The 21,187-nt window shown below is 38.1% G+C and overlaps 1 protein-coding gene across 1 annotated transcript in view; it reads right to left on the reverse strand.

Moving 5' to 3' along the window:
• Positions 1 to 21,187, reverse strand: part of TLN2 (talin 2) — a gene marked incomplete at its 5' end in the record, with an annotated part of 112,525 nt that overhangs the window by 64,194 nt on the left and 27,144 nt on the right. The window contains 12 exons of the mRNA XM_082488644.1: positions 1,143 to 1,340; positions 2,370 to 2,489; positions 3,258 to 3,466; positions 5,823 to 5,925; positions 6,542 to 6,670; positions 7,631 to 7,765; positions 8,984 to 9,097; positions 11,014 to 11,127; positions 12,698 to 12,826; positions 14,580 to 14,746; positions 17,040 to 17,334; positions 18,836 to 19,003. Of these exons, the coding sequence (XP_082344770.1) occupies positions 1,143 to 1,340; positions 2,370 to 2,489; positions 3,258 to 3,466; positions 5,823 to 5,925; positions 6,542 to 6,670; positions 7,631 to 7,765; positions 8,984 to 9,097; positions 11,014 to 11,127; positions 12,698 to 12,826; positions 14,580 to 14,746; positions 17,040 to 17,334; positions 18,836 to 19,003 (1,881 nt within the window). The remainder of the gene's footprint in view (positions 1 to 1,142; positions 1,341 to 2,369; positions 2,490 to 3,257; positions 3,467 to 5,822; positions 5,926 to 6,541; positions 6,671 to 7,630; positions 7,766 to 8,983; positions 9,098 to 11,013; positions 11,128 to 12,697; positions 12,827 to 14,579; positions 14,747 to 17,039; positions 17,335 to 18,835; positions 19,004 to 21,187) is intronic.

A 21,187-nucleotide genomic window follows, 5' to 3' on the forward strand; every position in this document is an offset into this window, starting at 1 on the left:
CGCCCATGGCTAAAAAGAGCGTCAGGTACCTAATTCCTACTCCGCTTCAGAGAATCAGCTGATATTTGGTGCCTAACCCACTTCACAGATCTGGAACCTGAATGATTAAATTTTGACAGAGAATAACCAGCAGTCATTGTCTGATCTCTCTACTCAGCTCTATCTACAAAGCATCTGCTCTACAAAGACACTTCATAAATGACTTCAGAAGACTGGCACACAAGACTTTCTGGCTACTTTTCTTTCAGCAATCATTTCTTCGGTTTGCAAGTTCCTCCTACAAACTAGGGCAAAACAGTCTGCAGATTCTTTTCTTTGCAAGTCCTCCTAACTCACCTGGTACATGACCCTTTTTTATACACTGACATTTGTTATGTTAAATCATCTCCAAATAACCAATTAGTGTAATTCAGTACACCTAAACTCAGTAAGATAAAATAAAGGAGATATCTACAACTTCAAATGAGTACCTAGACTACTGGGAATAAGCTAGGTAATACGTGACAACATTCTTGATCGTTACCAAGCTCATCAGAATAGAACTCAGCCAAATTTAAATCACTAAACAGAAGTCCAAGGGCTTGCTCTCAGATCCATGGCATTTCAGCCAGTCCTCTTCAAGTGCTTGTTCCACCCTGTAGCAGGTCATCAGCATGGACTGCAGAGCAATATCAAGTCTGGATTTTAAATGCATCTTTTCTTCTGTCTACTTAAAGCATTTGAAAATTAGCAAAGAAAGGTGCTAAATTTTGAACAGTGTTCACATAAATTATGCTTCATAGTAGTTCTACCAAAATAGAAGCAACTCTCTGTAAGCTTTGAGAGGTTCAGAACACCTTTGTACCTTCAGATATACAGGTGAAATAATTTAACAGCCCAAACTAGACAGAGGAGTATGAAGTCATATTTCTCACTGGGCACAGGAACAAATATCAATCTCCTGCATAAAAAGCAAATGTTGAGTTGACTTTACTCCAGATAATCAGTTACGGATGACTGCTTCGTAACAAATGTCACCTGTCATATTTGGATAGGCTCACGCTAGATTATTGTACTGTGCTACAAGACAACCAAGATACTGCACTGCAAGATACTATGCCAAATATAATCCTTGGTCACAGTTGGCAAGATAAAAAACTTACTTGTGCTTGGCCAGCCATTTCAATACCAGCATCAAGAAATTCATCAAAATCATCGCTGAATTTTCCAGAGGCTGCAGCCAGTTCCCCACTTTGGCCCCGTGTAGCATGGACAACTTCTCCTGCTGATTGATTCAAGTCTGCTGCTGCCTGGTTCAGTTCACTCTGAGCTTCTTGAAATGACTTGGAACTTGGAGGTAGCTGTAAGAGACCAAGTGCTGCATTTTATTGTCCAGCGCGTCACACCAGCCCTTCGCAACTGGAAATTTCAACACAATCCAAGAACACTAAATGCAATACAGTCGTGAGATTCACATAAAAGCTAGAACAGAGTACTGCAACTGGGCTGCTAGTGATTCAGTTCTGAATGCAGAATAGTCCAACTATGGGACAACTATCAACCAGAAATCTATACAACCACCTTAGTCCTGCTGTTTCTTTCAAGGGACAGACAAGTCTGTAAGCCTTTAGAGGGACAGAGATGGCAATAACTATTTTATGGTTCAACTACCAAATTTGAAGTGAGGAACTCAGTGGCAAAAGTTGGAGAGTTTTGGTCCCCAAGTCATCATTCACTTCCACAAACAAGCTTTTCAGAACACCACACAAGTTTTAGCAGCTCTTCACAATGACTCTAAACTCCTGGCCTGGGTTTACCAAAAGGCATTGCACAGACATATCAAAATACTCCTTCATTCACAGGGTACCAGGATCACTGGTAGGTGCAGAAAAAAGTTGTTCAAATCATATAACCCTCCAGGAAATTACCAGCACACAAAGGGTGTTTTTTGACATGGATGCCGTTACACAGAAATGTAACAATTCTCCTTGCACAAAATTACCGTAGATGCACCAAACATTTTTTGGCTGACCACAATGCTCCTTAAACTGAACTGACCACTTCTATATGGGAAATGGATTGTAAGTTTTGAACTTTCATATTCTTCAAATGTTAAGTCACAGCTGGCATTTTCAAAAAAAACAAAATAATGGTGATGTCTGACAACTTTAATAGTGCCTTCATAAACCATAGACACATTTTATCTTTCCCATAAACTAGAAGGAGGGCATTTCAACCAAAGTAGCAGCTACTTAACGGTGCATAAACTTAACAAAACTTATATAAAGTACACTTAGGGCACATTTACTACATAATAATTTGACTCATGGGGAGCCCAGATCTGCTTTTCTGTTCTCTGACATTTATTTCTATGTCAAAAGACATCTCACCGAATCAACAAGGAGCTTCTTGCTAGATTCCCCAATACTCTTCAAAGCCACATCCACATCCTTTTGTCCGGGCAGACAATTCACGCAGTTATTCAAGGAGTGAGACACTGCTTTTGCCACCTACAACACATAAGCAAACACATTCACACCAAGAAAGGCTTAAGTGGTCATTTACCTAATAGGAGGCACATTCTGTAGCCAGCGATTCCTGCATTCCAACTTTAACAAGACCAGTTTTGACACTTGTGTCTTTCTTGGTTTGCTCACTTCTAGTCTATCAGTAGTCATTATTTATGCAGCTCCACAGCCGCTGCTGGCACCTGGGATAAAGGCTGCAGCACAGCAGATAAGGGAATGCCCCCATACACTAATCAGAAATCCTTGGCATGCTACTTTTTTCAAAGTCCTCATTAAAACAACTGACTCCTCATAAGAAATTATTTAAAATACAGGCCAATTACAGAACTTTTCAAACCCGTAAGAAAAGAACATGTTACTTTTTGAGGTCTTCAAAAGCAGTAGTGTCATGTGTGTACAAAACATGCATTCGCTTTTTAAATATAACATGAATTCAGATCCTTCATTTGATAATGATCAGTTTAATAGTGGTTTCATTTTTGCAGTCAAACAGCCTATTCAAATATGTTGTGGGTAAAAGCACTTAACTGCATCTTTGTATAAGTTCATCTTTCTAAAAGATGGTGCAAAGTATATTTTAGTCTTCTGCATTATTTAACATAAGCATGTTGATACTGTCTGACTGTTGCTGGAAGGACTAGAAAGCTGCCATTCCTTGCAGCCTTATTTTCTGTTGTTCTCTCGCATTATTTAATGATTCGTTTCACTGGGTATTCGCTAATTCATGTAGTTGCTCACATTGCAACTTACCTGGGCTAATCTCTGCTGACTGTCTGCATCCCCCGGTGCGGCCAGGGCCTGCTTCGCCTCCTGAATAAGCATAGCAGAGCCTTCCATGACATCCCTTGCTGAATCCAACATTGCATGTGCTGCCACAGGGTCAGTAGTAGATGCTGCAACTCCTCGTGCTGCCTGAGCCAAAGTCTTCAAAGCCTGAGCAGTTTCTCTGGCAGCAACTCCTGTGTTCAGATTTCATCAAGGATTCTATTAGTACCCTTAAAGACGATCTTTGAATTTTATGACAGATGAATTTGCAGGTAATGATCCTATTGCAAAATAACATTGCAAATGCAGTTTAAAATAAGTCTTCAAACATGAACACATTTGAAATACACAGCATCATTTGCTTAGAGAAATGCCTGTAGTGAAGCCATAAAGTAAATATTATACCCAAAGGACAATGTTTCAGGCACTGCTCTACATCTGTGACTGAATCTTAGTGAAGCACTGAAAAAGAAGAAAGTCTAAAACCTGGAAATGAGGAAAAATCTCCTACTCCAAGCTATGGGGGAAAGTGATTTTCTGCAAGAACAGTGTACATGACATCAGAGCTACATCATCTCAGCCACTTCTGAAAGTGCAACTTTGCATTTTTTAGAGAATAAACACAGCAATAGCTTAAGTTCAAGTAATTAAAATTAAGAGATCGTTAGGGATGACACAACTTGATATAACCTAACATCACTGTGAGTACAAGCACATAAAATAACTGAATAAAGTCATAGAGAGGATGTCATTAAATTAGTTTCTGCGATCTGTCTGGCCGCCATTATAGGACATTCATCACCTCTAGCACTAAGGCGTAAAACTGTATCAATAATGGTCCCATTTTTCTATTTTGTAATTTAATTCAGCCCTTAATGAAAACCAATATAAAATAGTCTTCTAAAAGAACTTAATTAGCACATAGTCTAGTCAACAACATATGCAATTAATGTAGGTGGTATATTTCAAGCGATAATGTTAAAATCATGCTAGTCCTACTAAAAGAAAGCTATAGAAAAGGTTCACATTTGCTGTACAAGACCTCTTGGTTATCCACACGTAGGCATTAAAAATAATTAGAATGTTCTAATATCCCTATTGGAAATGTTTAGAAAGCTGGGACATCACAACCAAATATAAACACACAAAGTAGCCACATTAGCATTTTAACACCAGTGCCTTTTAACATTCTCTCTTCCGATCAACTGATCATTTTTAAATGCAGAAACTTTAGAAGACAGTGAAAAGCAAGTGATATTACATGTCAAAGTAAAGCCAAGCTAGACAGAGAAACAGTATTGACTATGTTGCAGTTACAACCTTTCTATTTGACAAACCACAGAAAGCTTTCTACATTCTTAATTTCAAGAAAATTTCAGGAAAAATATACACGTTTTGTTTCCTTTATTTAGAGTACCAGTAAGCATCTTTTAAATTTGATTTAATTTATCACAGCACCACAAAATAAAAAGCTATGATTGCTTTGCTTTCAATTTGGTGCTGCTTTCATCCCCTACAATGAAGTTTGCTCAGCTACAGTCTAGTGTTAGTCATGTGATTGAAATGTGAAAAAAACACTGTGACAGTTGCAGACAAGAGGGAATTACTAAATAGTGAATATAAGCTGTAAAGAATTTTTATCACAGAGAAACAGCAGTTTTGCATAACAAGACAGTATGAGATAGGAAATAGTTATATGACCTTTGAAAAGGAACTCATTGCTTTGTAAGATTTCCCAACAGGAGTCACCTTAATGCAATTATATCTGCTTCAAACGCAAGCCACTGTAAGTTATGTAGCCCTGATGCAACTACATCCAATGAGGTGGTAACTGCCATAATGCATTTTAATCAGTAATATTTTAAAAAATCCTACTGTAGCATTTGCTCAACAGCTTACAGAAATAAGGAGACAGAACATTTTACCATATAAGAGTAAACCTTTTTCCCCACCTGCAGGGAACATTTTCTTTATAAAGGTGTTTTGGGTTTCTAAAAAGTACAGGTATAAAACCAAATTGCAGAATCTGCGTGCCCACATTCCCTGTTGGCTTTAACTCAAACTATGCAAATGTGATCAACGAGTCAGAGAGACTAGCTGCATTATACATGTAAACTGGTAACATGTAGTACGAGATGCAGTTTTAAACATCACCAGGCTGTCACAAGTATGTTTGCATCCTGTGCTTCAAAAAATATCCAAAGACCCTTTTACTCTTCTGAAATGATATAGCAACATTTCCAGTGGCACCAACCTTTAAATCGCATTACATTTTAGTTCTGTCCTTCACAGAGTTTGTAGCATATGTTTACAAAAACAACAGACATCTCAATCTATTCTGATTACATACAGACACACGTTGCGACACTATTCTTTTATGAAGCACATTATTTACATTAGCAATTCCTAGTAACTTGCCACAATTCACTCTCAGCATAAAAAAAAAAGTGAGCAATTCCTTGATTTAAGTAGTCTGTGGTAAGAAAACCTTCTATCAAGTATTTTATGGAAAACAGAGGTTTTGCAGAGAGATTATGAATAATACCCTACCTGTGTAGTGCTCATTGCCTTGAGCAGCACAAGTTAACAACTGGGCCATTGATGAACCAACTGCTTTGGATGTACTTCCCAGGTCCTGAGCGCATTTCTCAAGCTGTGAAAAATTGCAAAGGAAAACATTCTTTGTTTAAGCTCAACTAAAACACACCTGTTTTTAAACAGTATTAAAAGTTCCTCATTCCACAAAACCCAAGGTTTTACCTCAGCTACCAAACACACGCACAGTTTCTCTGATTAGCATGGATTTCCCTGTCCATAAGGAAATAAATTAGTGTATTAAATAATACAAACAACAAAACTATTTTATAATTAGCAATGGACATCAATACCTTCATCTGAGAAGGATGTTTTTGCCAAATAAACCATGTCACTTCCTACACCTACCAGGACTGGTAGTCTTAGAACTACTGAGTTCTCATCTTTGTCACTTTGAAAAGAAATTTTTTTTGACAAGAAAAGACTGAAACATTACCGCTACTAAATTCTAATTTGTACAATAGAGAAGGAGGCCCTACAGTCCTATGAGTAATTCTGCCCCAGAACATGCTTCTGGTGCAGAAGGAATACACACTCTTTATAAGAGAATTAGTGTAAAATCCTGTCAGCATTATCATTATCCAAAGCCTCATGACTTGTTTTGCCTCTAATACTTAGAATTTTAACAGCTAACTTTGTTTGTTTTTAAATGAAGAACATCCATCCTCAATTACAGTTTCTCCTGGGAGAGGTTTTAACTGTCCTTCCACAGCTGCCATCTTCGCATCTTGCAGTTCATTCTTGAGTGTCTGGACTGTATTCAAAGCAGAATCAATTTCCATTGGGCCACATGCTTCATGAGCCTATTCGGAAATCAGATCAATATCATTGTCAGCAGCTGTAAGCCACTATCAGAAATTGTAAATGCTTCAGACATAATCTCCCCCTCCAAAGTATTGCTTTAATGACTTTAGAGGCCATTGTGAGCACTTCAAGTGTTACGCATCATGGATTCCAAACTCCGGCACAATATTCTTAGATTGTAAACAGAATAATACACTGTTAAGAGCCACCAGGGGAATGAGATGCACTTAGCTTGTGTACGCATACCTTCACACCAGGCAATCCAGGTATCGTGAAAATAACTGCTGCACTCTGGACTTCACCTTTGACAAATAGCCTAACTATGCATCATGACTAAAGTCACACTGAACAGTCTGATGTGGCAGCCCAAAATCACCAGTACCTGAGCTGGAAATTTTAACATTAGCTCAGGTGTAGCCACCTATATGATAAAATCCTCTTCTTGGGCCCCAGCGTACACTCAAAAAAAGAGCTGACTTTCCACTGATTTTTTTTTTTTTTTTAAACCCATACATAGTTTAGAAATCTGTGTGTGAAACACAGGTAGCCTCTGCTTCCCTGAATTTGAGAGATGGTAGCTCCAGTTCACAATCACAACACTGACCATAGCAGTGCCATATTTGGGGTCTCCCCAGCTTGGCAGATGCATCAGATATGCTGCCCGTTCCCCACTTTCCTTCAGATGTAACAGCAGCTCAGAGCTTTGATGGGCTGCTCTGTGTATACCCTATCTTTCTGGTATGGAAAGGGTAGCACAAGCTTTTCAGTTTTCTTGCCACTTCTCCCTCCCCTTTCTATTATGACACAGAAGCCACCTTAGAGTCTGAGCAAACTGTGCACAAGAAGCATCACTGAGAAGTGAACACTGCCTGAGCATAAGCCATTCCCCCAGGCCAAGCAGGAGTGAGCCTGTGACCACCATCCAAGTCATCTTACTTTAGCTGATCAAAACTACCTACCTTCTGGGATGCAGTTCGTAGCTCAGCTAAGCTGGTAGCAAGATTCTTCGCACACTGACTTAGCTGCATTGCTGCTGCTTGATCAGTCACAGTGGGGACCGCAGCTTTAGCAGATGCCACCATTTTACTTCCAGGCTGTTCAAAGAAGAGCAGTGAACTCAATTGGTTTTACTAGCTCATTTTCTTTAAAGAAGGCTTAGGGTTCAATAAACAAACTGCTTCCTGCATTCACACACTCATGAGGTTTCTAGATCTTCTGTAATAACTATCTCATGCACTTCCCTGCCCCTTAACCATGCATCTTCTGGATCCCAGCCTTTTATTCATATGCTGCACCCTGTTGTAATTCCACATTGCACTGTCCTCTCCAGCAGGACTCATTTGTGCTTTACTAGTACTGTAACTACTTCATTGGTACCAATGTCTGCCTGAGGCCATTAAGTAGTCATGTAGACCACTTAAATATTAATTAATGTGCAGTTTTGCCATTCAGCATCCATGTGGTACAAGCAAGTCCAGGTGGCACAGATGGCAAATTTGTCTCAATGTTTCTAAATATTAAACTCTGCCAAAATTCTATAAACTGAAAACTGTAATTCAAGCAATGACTCTTCACAGACTTTGCTGTTAATAAAATTAAAATACTTTGCTGATTCTCACCATCACCATGGTACACACATGCAGCCAGAGGGGAGATGGATCATTTTAACAACCATATCATTATATGGAGAATTGGTTTCTTCTGTTTGTTTTTTGTAATGTCAACAATAACCCCAATAGTTTTGTTATCAATACTCAATTATTTTTTTTTTTTTTAAGATGTTTTGGAAGAAACAGAGTAAAATTCGTCAAATTTTGTGTTTTGTTCAAACCTTCAATCAAGATCCGTTAGATATGCAGACCAGTATCTAAAAAATCATGGTAATATTCCCTCTTATTTGTGAAAAGTTCTGGAGCTTGTTGCTGCAACACTAACTTTACTTTCACCAAAAAAGGTTACAACAGCATCTCACATATTCAGATCTTTGCTTAGAAATATGCTGAATTCTCTCCATGTTGTTCTTTAAACTCTTTCCCAGAAGGCAAGTGCCACAGCAATGAATGTTTCTTCTCCATACACTTTGGTCTTTTATTGCCATTTTTGGCAGGTGTCACTCTCCACAGATTCAACATACTTCAGCCATCTGACCCAAGGAACTAAATTCTCCTTAGCTATAAGCTCACAGTCAGTGGTGAACTTCTGTACGTGGTTCTTAACAGTTTACTGCTTATTCATCACAAAAAAACCCATACAGCACTAAAAAAATGCTTTTTGCTTTGATGGAATCTACTGCAGTGACCGATTCATTTCACCTGAAGGAAGTTCTGGCTGGAATTTATTAGAGCAAGCTGGGCACTGAGATCTTCTGCCTGAGCTTGACTTCCTCTTACACCCTGCACCAACTGAGGAATGTGGTCTGCAACGTTCTATAATAAACAAAGGGAGAAGCTTTTAGTAGATAAATAAAAACTCCAAATCCTATGACGCTAAAGCAAGCCCTCTCCCCACCCGCCTTAAAGACAACATGTAGTATTCACAGGTACAACACTTGTGCCTTTACAGAATTTGTTTAGGATTCCATAGAACTGAATTAATACATGATAGGACTTCCCAGAGACATTCCCCTTTTACTTAAGAAATCTTTATTCAAGCTACTCATTAGTTTAAAGATCCTACAAGACAATTTATGATTTTTCTGCAAAATTATGTACACAAAGTATTCTGAAATACTTCCTTTGCATGTTGAAATGCCAGCAGTGGAGGTGACTTTTCAACAGGATGTATTGCTTTCAGAATAACAATGTCTTTTACCCACAAGCACCTCAGCTCACTTTTACCTGGCTTCTAACAATACAAGCTTTACAGTATGGTTGGAGCTTTCTGAAGCGTGTATTGCTAAAACTTTATTCCCGGACTGCCCAGATTCATGCTCCTTGTCTATCCATTTCACAGTAACACTTACTTCAGCAGTGCAATGCTAATTTAATTCTTTTCCCCCCCAAAAAAATCACATCTTCCCTGCTATCTAATAAACCATCAAGATCAAATTAGAATGCACTGTAAACAATACTGTGATTCAGCTTTTTTTGGTTTGTTTGTTTTTTAATTCATACTGAAATAGCAGCTCCCTCAAACACAATCTTGAGAGGTACTTGAGCTACCTTATTTAATTTCAACATTTCTTAGCAATACCACCATTAAAAGAAATAATTGTTAAATGTTAATGTGGCTTTTCATGATGACTTCTTTAATGGTTTTGTTCTTGTTCCCTACATAACTGCTCTTCCATCCAGAAGAAAACCCTTTTGCATTCTATTGTCTTTTTCAATTTTTGTTTAAATGCGATTTCTTTAAAAACCCTGAAGCAACATTAGTCAGAGCTAGAAATTAAGCTGCCAAATGTAGCTTAAACACAAAAGAGAACAGCTTCTCACCAAACTCTGAGTTCTAGCTTGGAACTATAAAAATGTGCTTGACTTCAGGCATACCACAAAATCTGAGGTCTTGGCAGCTTTAACTTCAAGCTAGGAATCATGTTAACCCCCCACACAGTAAAGTCTATAACTTACTTGCTTTTACAGTGACATTTAAGGTCCCAGCTGCTCATAAGCTGAACATCAGAACAGCAGGACCAGTGTTGTTAAATATATAACCAATTATATAACCCTTACTTAAAAAAAGGGTTTCACTCCATTATAGTATAAATCACTATTGCTACTCCATCCTTTGTTGTGGAAAATTCAAAAGTTGCCTTTATTCCATCGCAGACCTCAGATCTACATGCATCATTTGCACTTTTACTACGTGTCATTTGACAGCCTGCTTCGACGATCATAGAGATACTCACATGCTGAAGAGCACGTGTGCTGAATGCATGACAGATTTCTTGCCAGTGTACAAATTTCTGAGCAACTAGACCCCTCCGCAGAGTGCTTCTAGCATAGCTGCTGACTGATTTGCAGCAAAACTTTTACTTAAAGCACTTGCTTCAGGTGAACTGGTTGTTACTCAACAGGTACATGCTGAGATTTATAAGCCTGTCCATCCTTTCTAGTAAGGTGTTTGCAAGTGCATGTGTAACAGGCAAGTACTGCATTGCACTTACTATAGCTCAGCTTTTCAAAGCTCTCCATACAGTAACACATGGAAACTATGGATAATATAATAAATAAGGGTTCTCCAGAATCCATACAGATGAATGTGTGTGGTGTTGGCTTTGATTATGGATTTTGGTTTTGTTTTCTTCTTTTGAAGTTGCAACAGTATTGCTATAGAAGGCGATCTTCAGTTCCCCATAAAGCAGAGTTATTTGTCATTTGTCAGTGGGTTGTGATATGTTTACCTTACAGCTCTGCACAAGTTGCTGGTGGGCTGCTGTGTTCTTGTTTGAAACAGCTGCATTCTGAGAAGCTGCAATAGTCTGAGTAGCAGCAGCTGCAGCTTGTTTAGCTGCAATCTTTGGAGAAAAAGAAACAGTTAAATCAGTAGTAAAAGTGAGTAATTCAGCGAATGAAATACATATTATAGATACCTTTGTTAGTAACAACTTTGACAGATTAATACATTATATCCTGTGTTTAATTTGATTTGCCTTAAGGAAACTCGAGATTGCTCTTCTCAAGATAAAAATGAGCTGAACACAGTTATCCATCTCTAAGTTGCTAATAAAGAAAAAGGTGGAACAAGGAGGATTCTAAACTCTTATTCCTTCATAGCTTAAGTTGCAATATGACCAAAAGAAGCCAATTACAGAGAGCAGAATTAGCTCCTCACAAAGAAGGCTAAAGAAAACAGGCAAAGTACACATAGTACTTCACACTGCTACATCAACACCTGTGACCAAAGACTCAAGGAGCCAACTTTTACCGAGATTGCTCTATGGCAAAAGCAAAGATACTAAAATAACGCAGAGGTACGGAATACTGGTATTAATGAGTCTAAAAGTGCTGAGAAGACCTTCTTCAAATATCTAGAAGTCTTATTATCAGCCTCTTCCTATTACAAAATTCAACGATTTCTCCAAGGTGTTCCAACATGTTGCACAATAGTTTCCTTTAATTGGCCTGCGAAATACAACCACACACGAAGTTCATTCTCATCATTACACATTTCACTCCTTTGTAAGGCAGTATATGTTATAACAGCTAAATAGAAAAAGCCCTTTCCATAATGCTTTCTTGCACAGTTAGAAAATTGAAACATCAGCCTTTATTTCCTGAAATACTCCTGATTTTTGGTTCTAACCAGATACAATAATTAAAATGCACTTCTGGAACATTTTTACCTACTTAAATCTCCTTGTTTGTCTAATCTCATTGCACTTGAATCAGACTACTGCAAAACCACAGTTGGAAACTATGAATTACAAAAGCCTTCTTTTTTTAATGTGTCTTTTCTACATTTTAGCTGAGAATGGGAAAAAAAAAAATCAAACCTTGCCTACAAGACAAACTTCAGAGATATTTTATCCTTAGTGCACAGTAAATTGCCTTTCTCCTCCTTGGCTGTGCTACCAGCTATGATGTATCTTTTCACTTTCATTTCTGCTTCTTTTATTCTCTGAGTAAATTACCAGTTCAATTGGATATGGTGCAATTCAACATGTCTTTGTATGGAAGTTTACATGAACTCTGGCAGATATAGTAATAAAACCACCAAAAGATATTGTGTGCAAATAAGAGATCATACAGATAAATTAAAACAGTAATAAAATAGTTTCAGATCAGCTGTTTGAAACTTCAGCTGTTCTAATTTTACAACTAAGCCACTGGAATGCCTTCTGAGTCAAATTCTTACACCAGCTTACTACATCAGTGATACAAGTTGCTCAATTTTATGAAGAATACGGTATCATAGGCTGGCATCTCTAATTCCAAGCCTTGTACTCTGGAACCGATCTCACAGTGCTATCATTCTATGCTTAGTACTTTTGATGAAATACACATTTCTACTTGCTTGAAATTATCTACAGGTACAAATTATCAAAACAGAGTAAACTGAAAATTCAATAATATCTAGTTTCCAACCTCTAATCTGTTGACAATTTTCTTCTTGATGGCATTCTGTGCAGCAGCATTTGTAGCAACCCGCAGTCCCTCTGCTGCTTCTCTCAGACGCTGCTGTTGATCCTCATTTTCAGGATTGGCTGCAGCTCCCTGCACAAAAATTTCAGACCAAAACACATAAGCCTCAATAAAAATTCCTGGAAAAAGTGTAGATCATAGAATTGTTTGGATTGGAAGGGACCTTAATGATCATCTAGCTCCAACCCTCCTGCCATAGGCAGGGACACCTCCCACTAGACCAGGTTGGTCAAAGCCCCATCCAACCTGGTCTTGAACACCTCCAGGGATGGGGCATCCACAACCTTTCTAGGAAACCTGTGCCACTGTCTCACCACTCTCACCGTAAAGAATTCCTTCCTGGTACCTAATCTAAATCTACCCTCTTTCAGTTTGAAGCCATTACACTTCATCCTATTGCTACACTCTCTGATACGAGAGTCCCTCCCCAGCTTTCCTGCAGGCACCTTTGGGTACTGGAAGGCTGCTATAAGGTCTCCCTGGAGCCTTCTCTTCTCCAGTCTGAACAACCCCAATTCTCTCAGCCATTAAATTCTATCTGGGCTTCAGTTTTCCTACCCTGATCCATGGCTGCTTGGACAACTTCTCTGTATTCCTCCCAGGATACCTGCCCTTGCTTCTACCCTCTGTAGGTTTCCTTTTCGTGTTTGTCCAGGAGGTCCTTGCTCATCCATGCAGGCCTGCTGGCGTTTTTGCCTGTCTTTCTCTTTGTTGGGATGCATATCAAGATGAATATCAAGGCTTTAGTTCCAGACAGTGTCTGCTACATCAGCTTTTATTTTCCTTATATTATATCTTAACCAAAGTTAGCAGAACACTAAAATGTTACAAGACTTTGGAGCTGAAAATTTATTGCTAGTGCAATTTATTGTTACTGTATATGTTACATACTTTGAGGAAGGGAGCTGACAATTTGATTCACATACTACTGTAGGTGCTTGGGAAAAAAGCCTTTGTAAACTTCTTCCACTATGATCTGTAATAATGTACTTTGATTATATGATTGTAGGTTTTGGGGGAAAAAAAAAAAAAGGTTTAAAATTCCTAATTCAATATGCCTTTCAGGAAACTGCAGTCCAAACCTTGAGATTTAACACAGTTTTTTACATTTGAAGTCTGAGAAAGTACCGGAAAGTCAAGGATATGCTCTGTGGCCAGGCATATGGGCCTCCTAGAGCCCTAGCAGAATGGATGGCCCTGATCTGCAAAAATCATTTAAGTGCAGGATCTGGGGAAAAACAATAAAAAAAAAAAAATAAAAAAAATCAAAGAACATATTCTTCCCTAGTGGATTTAAATAGGTTTCTAGCACAGAAAGGAAAGAAAAGGTTAGATATTTGCCTCTCTTGTGAGAACAGGGCGGAGTGGGGGGGAAACAACACAGGCAAGATTCCCCAGGTGCAGGAAACTGTTCCTAAAACAGAGGCAGAGTTGCTTTGTTAACGGTTTTTGTGAGAGATATTTGTAAGAGATTGCTATGGGTTTGCTGTTCCATTTGTACTGGTACACTGGTAGGAGACTTTGCATCACAGTGTTTATGGCTGGTGGTAACTGCCCTAGATGGCTTGAGTCATGACTACCCTTGCACACAGGTGAGCAAAGCAGTGCAAGTTTTAAAACAAAAAAAAAAAAAAAAACCACCCCAGGTAACTAATAAATTGTTTTTTCTGAACATACCTAGGATAAGTCATTAAATGCAGAGCATTCACAGGATAAGAAAAACCATCCCTACTATCAGCCAGATCTTATCTATAATAGCTCACACACCATCTGTTCTTTGTGTATAACCATACAATTCTAAGGTGACAGTACATTCCCCTGGTACCTTCGCAGCTTCAACCATGCGGGCCGTAGAATCTGCCAGGAGCTTTGCGGCAGCCAAAAGCTTCTTAGAGTTGTCCATGTCGATTTCTGCTTCGGCATCTGACCTCATGGCATTGACGAGATCAGAAGTGGCTTGAGCCAGTACCCTGGCCTGCCGTACCATTTCACCTGTGGTATACAATTACGCTTTTACTTTCTTTCTCTCTGCATTTCAGTTTCAGTTTCAAAAGTAATCTCAACAAGATGAAAATAAAGTTAGATCTGCTGAAGTATTCTTTTGACTTGAAAATGATACACAAATAGTTCATAACTTAGAAGTTTCATTAACAAAATCTTGGATCACAACATAAATGAAGGAAACCGCTACAGTGGAGATTAAGGAAAAAAAAACATATTTGCATTCTAGATAGCAAGACAAAACCCCCAAATCAATACTTTGAGGTAATTTCAAAGATACAGTTCAGGGAAACTACTAGCCTAGTGAAGACTAATAATCTTGCTTTCAAATTACAGCCAAGATTTCATTTCTTTAATAAAAACTACCTATCTTTCACCTATTCTTTTGGAAAAGTTCTTTTGGGGAACTATCTTCTGTCTAATATAAACTAAATTAAGAACCCTGTCAGAAAAGACTCAGCACCAATTAGGTGGTCTTGGCCAACATAAGGTGTGTATTTAAGATACTGGAGTCACATTCTGGTCATGGTGATGCACAAAGATGAAACAGCAATGCTTCTGAAATGGATACATACCCTTTCTAGAGCAAATTCATTTGGTCACTACAACGTACACTTGAACTTCTGCATAAGAGCCTTGAACCCATAAAGCTCTCAGCTTTCTTTAGGTTATCAAATCAAGTACAACGTGTTTGGATCTAAGGCCTCATCCTCTTCAAATGCTCTTAAAAAGTCATGGGAAAGAAAAACAAAGTAGCATTTTTCTCATGTCACCTTTAGGTGGCAGGTGGGCTTCAGAGTTAAATGCCTTCTTACCAGGCTCCTTTGGTCAGGCATAGGCAAAAAAATTAAAGTTTTCTAGCTGTCATCAACTATTTTCCAGTATGCAATTTTGCAATTAAAATTTTTGCCAATAATGGCTAACTCAGCTCCCAGTCCAAATATTCCACTTGAAAAAAATTCCTTTACATTTCCTTTCTTACAGTATTCAGCCAGTAAATCAAACAGAAAGAATATCCTGCTTGGGCAATAATACAGCGGTGACAAGACAGAGCCTCTTTGCTGTTAAAATTGCAACCGCAGGAGTGCAATGATAATTTGGAAACACTGACTGGAATCTGAACGCCTTCTACTAAAAACTAAGTATTGCACAACAAGATATCTGACTGTGAACAGCAAATAAATGCTATCCAAGATCATCTCTTACTGCACCCTTCTGTATAGAAGCTGAATGATAAGTGACAGCAACAAAATTTGACGTGCTTTCTTGTGCACATCCACAGTAATTAAATTCCTTAGAATAGCTACAGAGAATTAGAAAACTTTTTCCACAGCTTTCAATTGGAAAATTAGGAGTGGTTTAGCAAACATTCCTGTGCATTTAATCACTTGTTTCTCATAAAGAAGATTCCAGGGTCAAAATACAGAGAATTGCGTTAATTACTTCCCTGCATATGTTCCTCTAGAGGAGTGCTGCACAGCTGAAGTGACAGTTTCTTAAAATAAGAAGTATTCGAGAGTTTTACCTCTTAAACAACTAAGATGACTCTACAAGAAAAGATTAGTTTGTTTTTATTAACTGTAACATGAATACAACTGTGACTGAAATATTTACTTTACTGGCCTTGTTTTTATATAACACAAAAGAAAAAACCAAAACCATACTATTCACCTTCATTGCTTTTAGAAACTGATCCCATTTCAAACTTTCTATAAATTGTCTTGATTTCAAGTTGATACTGCCTCTTTATGGTGTTCTACCTCATAACATTTATAACTACTGAAATGTCACCGTTCTAAGTAATTTACTGGTTCTTTACTAAAAATTCATGTTGGATCAGTTAAATGTTAGGCATCTCAAGTTTTGGTTGGTTCTAGAAGCTGCCCATTTCAGAAGTGTCATAGGAAAAAGCAGAAGTAAGTTTCAAAACCTACAGCATAATCTAAGCATAAGAAAATCAATCACTGGGAAGTATTTGCTTAGGTACTTGTCTTCATTTTTGGAGATGAGAAAGTGCTACACAATTCTGTGAAGTTGAAGCAGTGGTAAAAACCAGACAAAATACTACAGTGATCCTTTAGCATGATATTGATTGTTCTCACACTCTATCTAGCACATAGCTATGTGCATTTTGCTAGTTTAATATTATGGGTTGAATGACTACCCATCAAAACATCGCTAGCCTAGAAGCACAGTACTTTTCAGAGAAGGTTTTTGACTTGCATTATTTGAAATGTGTACATCTCTGAATCATGGAAGGGTATTTTCCATTAGAGAAACTTACCAGCATCTCCCATCGAACTGAAAATACTCTCTGTGACACACATGATGGTATCCGTAGCCTGGTCATAGCGTCCAATGGGCTCTCCCCTGCTTGCAAACTGGCGGACGTGATGCAAGAGGTCATTCAATGCTTGGCTGACAATGCTGGCAGCTGCACTGACCTGCTTCAGTAACTCAGTGTCATCTGTGGCAGCCTGGCAGGCCCTCACACAGTTCTCTACTGAACGGTCTACCAGTTTCCCGGCCTCAATCAGCTGTTCCTGACACACTGGAGAGCTGATAGTGGGACTCACAACCTGGATGGGGAAAGGACACAAAGCATTCAGAAAAGGCTTATTTGCAAATTTCCTAACTACTAACACGTGAATCATCTACTACATCAGTTTTTAATCCTTAACTTGTTTTCCCTAGACAGAAAACCCTGAAAGTGAGTATTTAAAAAGGTAGCTTCAGACATTTAGAATAGGAATCTAAATCTTTCCATATCATTAATTTAATCTCAACTGAGATTCTGAGAATGGAGGCCCCCACCTTGTTTCATGCTTCTTCAGCAGCTGCACTGAACGAACGGTAGACAGTGGTTCTGGAGGGCAGGCATAGGCCAAACTCCTCCAGAGTAAATACACCCACTGGCACACTTCTGTACCCTGGAATTCCAAATAAAATTAAATCTTAATTGGAATTGGTCTTGTAAAGCCCTTCTTATCAGCCCTTTCTTTATTTGTTTAAATAAAAGTAGTGCTTGGCACAAGCCAAAAAATGCTCTACTTCTGAAGCCGCAAGACAAGTAATAAACCCTGTAATCTACCATTAGAAACAACCCTCCCCCATTTTGTTCAGACATATCTGGACAGCTTTTAGCAATGAGAAAACTGTGCCTATCTTACAAGGAAAACAGAATGCTGCTGGGTGTCTTATGCCATGCTGAAAAAATTCACAGGCAGTAAGAACATCCAAGTAAGTCCAAATAATAAAATTTCATACATACGCATTACAAAAAGCCCTTGTATCCAGGGAAATAAAGTAGAAAATATTCAATATTTAATATGTAACATTGGCTCTTAATTTTAATATAAACTTTCTGGATGTTTCACAACAGTTGAATACCCATCTTCCAGCAAAAGATGACACTGAAGACTTCAAAAGCAGCATCCAAGTATGAAATGCAAACTCTTTAATTTTTAAGATAAAATGAGCATTTTATTTATTTGTAAGACAGAAAAGGGTGCAGAAGAGGTAATGCTCTAACTGCAGACTTCAGAATTTGAGGTCTGATTTCAACTCCTTTGCAATTTGCTTAGATTGAAAATCAGTACTTGGCCAAAAGCAATTTATCTATTAAAACAACTGGGCTACTGTAAATTAGTGCAAATACATTTAAAATAAGTGATCATCAACTCAATCTTATTTTCAGCAAGAACACCAACTTTTAAGTACTTAGCTTTAGATGAGGTGCACCCATCCTAGTTCTAGGATTTATTAGAAAACTTGCAGAGTCCCCCAAGGCAAACTGTGCTTCTTGAACTAATATTTTTTACTCTTTATTTTATCACTATTAGTAATTTGTCAGATGGGCTCTGTTTTCTGTGGAACCTTCTCTGGAGATTACAGCAACACCTCACATCACTTGGGCTCCTGATTGCCACTTTTATGGGTGAAAATTTATTAATCAACAACTTTGATATTGCATAAATCTAGAGCTATGATATTAACACAGCACATCGTCCGAGATCATGGAAAATACACAGAAGCATACATTCAAAACAACGCCACCTGACAAAACACCGCTAGCCTCACCTTCGCACAAGCCACAAGCTGGGAAGTAGAGAGTGCGCACTGTGTAGCGGCAGCAATGACCCTGTTCTGCAGGACTGTATCCTCAGCAACCTGTGCTACATTCTTGGCCTTCAGCACTAACATGGCAGCAGCGTTTGCAACAGCTTTGGCCAGACTCATCAGAACATCCTGGTAAAATAAAGGGAAAACTCAGTCTTATGAACAAAAAAGGATATGCTTTTTTAGATTAAGATCAAATCTCCCGCAGGTGAGAAATTCTCTCGTATCGAAACAAACATTTTGTTATGTGTAAAGCAGCAAACATGGCTATTACTCAGAAAACTCAACAGTTTTCTGTTCTCAGTAAAATTGCTTCTCTATTTACATTATCAAGTTACTGGACTGAATAAGTATGGACTGTCAAATTTTGAACTGACTCAGAGTCCATAAGAACAAATCTGTGTCCCAAATTTCAACGTGCTTATCTTCATTTCCTGAGAATATCCTAAGTACAAAAATATCTGGAGTTCACCACTAAACATATGACAAGTTTCTGCAATAAGGATGACAACCTCAAGGAGCAAACTGCTGAGGGACAGGCAGTACTTGAGTTAATACTAAATTCAAGTACTTAATTGTGCTTAACAGTAATGACAATTACCACTCTAATTTTGAAAACGCCATTTCCAACCACAATATTTCCTTGTCTGTCATGTAAATATAACCCTAAAAATTACTGCTCCAAATTATAACTCAAAACAGGTCTTAATTCCAGAACATTTTTTCCCCTCGTACAAAAAAAAAAAAAAATGCACTTAACTCTGAAACTGCAAAATTAAAACACACTTGTGCTAATTCCTGCAATGAAAAAAGTTAAGAAACTGTCTTTGCATTTCCCCACTTAAAATGCTACATTCCATATACTTTGTTTTTTTAGGGGAATGGAGTGCTCCTAATGCCTATACTGTTAAAATGACGCAGCTTTCCTGTAAAAAGATACTACAGATACACTAATGCATAATTTTAACTTCAACAGCAGAAAGAAAACCTTGGATTTAAAAAATTAAGACATTGGTTTTCATTTTGCTTTTATGATATGAAGGCATGATAAGCCATCCCGCTCCTTATCCACCTTGTCCAACACTCCATAGCACTTATAAAAATGTTTAGGTTCTTTCCCTTACCCAAGTATGAGAGGGCTGCAATACATACTCAACGAGGAACACAAATGCGAATTCTGACAAAACTTGCAGACAGATTTACTAGTGGATCAAGTGTTTAAAATGGCCTGCAAGATATATCAGCAGACATCTTGCAGATAGACCTTGCAGAGGTCTACTTGTAGCTGTAAATGATTTCCCCTTGGTTCTGGTGCAAACTTGCTCTTGGCATTGAGTGAAAAAAAACTCCAGACACATTTTTAACAGGGCACTTAAGAACAACGGTTTTAAACTGCTAATAGCTAACCCTGTTATTAAGTCATACAAGCATTATGATTTGATAATTGATAATACTAATGATCTTAAAGAAATTACGTTTGTAATACAACAATTTTCTTCTACTCAGTTTACCAAAAGGTTGTGTAAACTTTTGGCTTACTTGCATACATACAGACACAGCAAACACTTATGTGAAAACCACTGTATTTAACTAGAAGAAATATTCGTTATTTATTAATAAACTCATTCTTCAGAAATACATGGCATAATAGGTCATTAGCTAGCAAAGGCAGTGAAACACAAGGAAGGGCAAAGATTGAAGTTGTCTGTGTGCACATGCAAGTTTTAATACACTGCTTCCCACAAAATTCCTACAGCATGCAGAAAAATTGATTAAGATTATGCATGTCCCCCTGGAAAACTCAATTATAATCTTGCATCTGACACAATGTACTTAGTGAAGATAGGCAGAGTTTGTAAAAGCAAGTTGTTTGCTGTTCCTTATTTTCTGTGTCTGACTCGGCACTGTGTGATATAACTTGCGCTCCGCTGCAACGGAAGCAAATGGGAACTGTGATTCAAACATATCAAGTGTGACTCAATGTCCAGAATTTTAGAGTTCAACAGGAGATTTGGTATGTCAAATTAGCAGTTCTCTGGACTTCCATGCCAAATTTTGCATCTAGAAAATGGAATGACATCCTACAGGAAAGCTATAAAACGTATTATCCATGCAACATTGAGGTACTGAAAGTCACCATGAAAGAAGCCAATGATGAACACCGTGGTGAGAGTAAAAAGCAGAGTAGAACTTGAAAAGCAAGAGTGACTGGCATGCAAATAGCATGAGCCATGTATTTTAAACACTAAAGGGAGTACAGTGCAAACAGTTCTCCATGAAGCAAGAAAGCATCTGTACAATGCACAGAATGAA

Source organism: Vanellus vanellus (assembly GCF_965231255.1).
Source record: "Vanellus vanellus genome assembly, chromosome: 11".
In the NCBI taxonomy this organism is placed as follows: Eukaryota; Metazoa; Chordata; class Aves; order Charadriiformes; family Charadriidae; genus Vanellus; species Vanellus vanellus.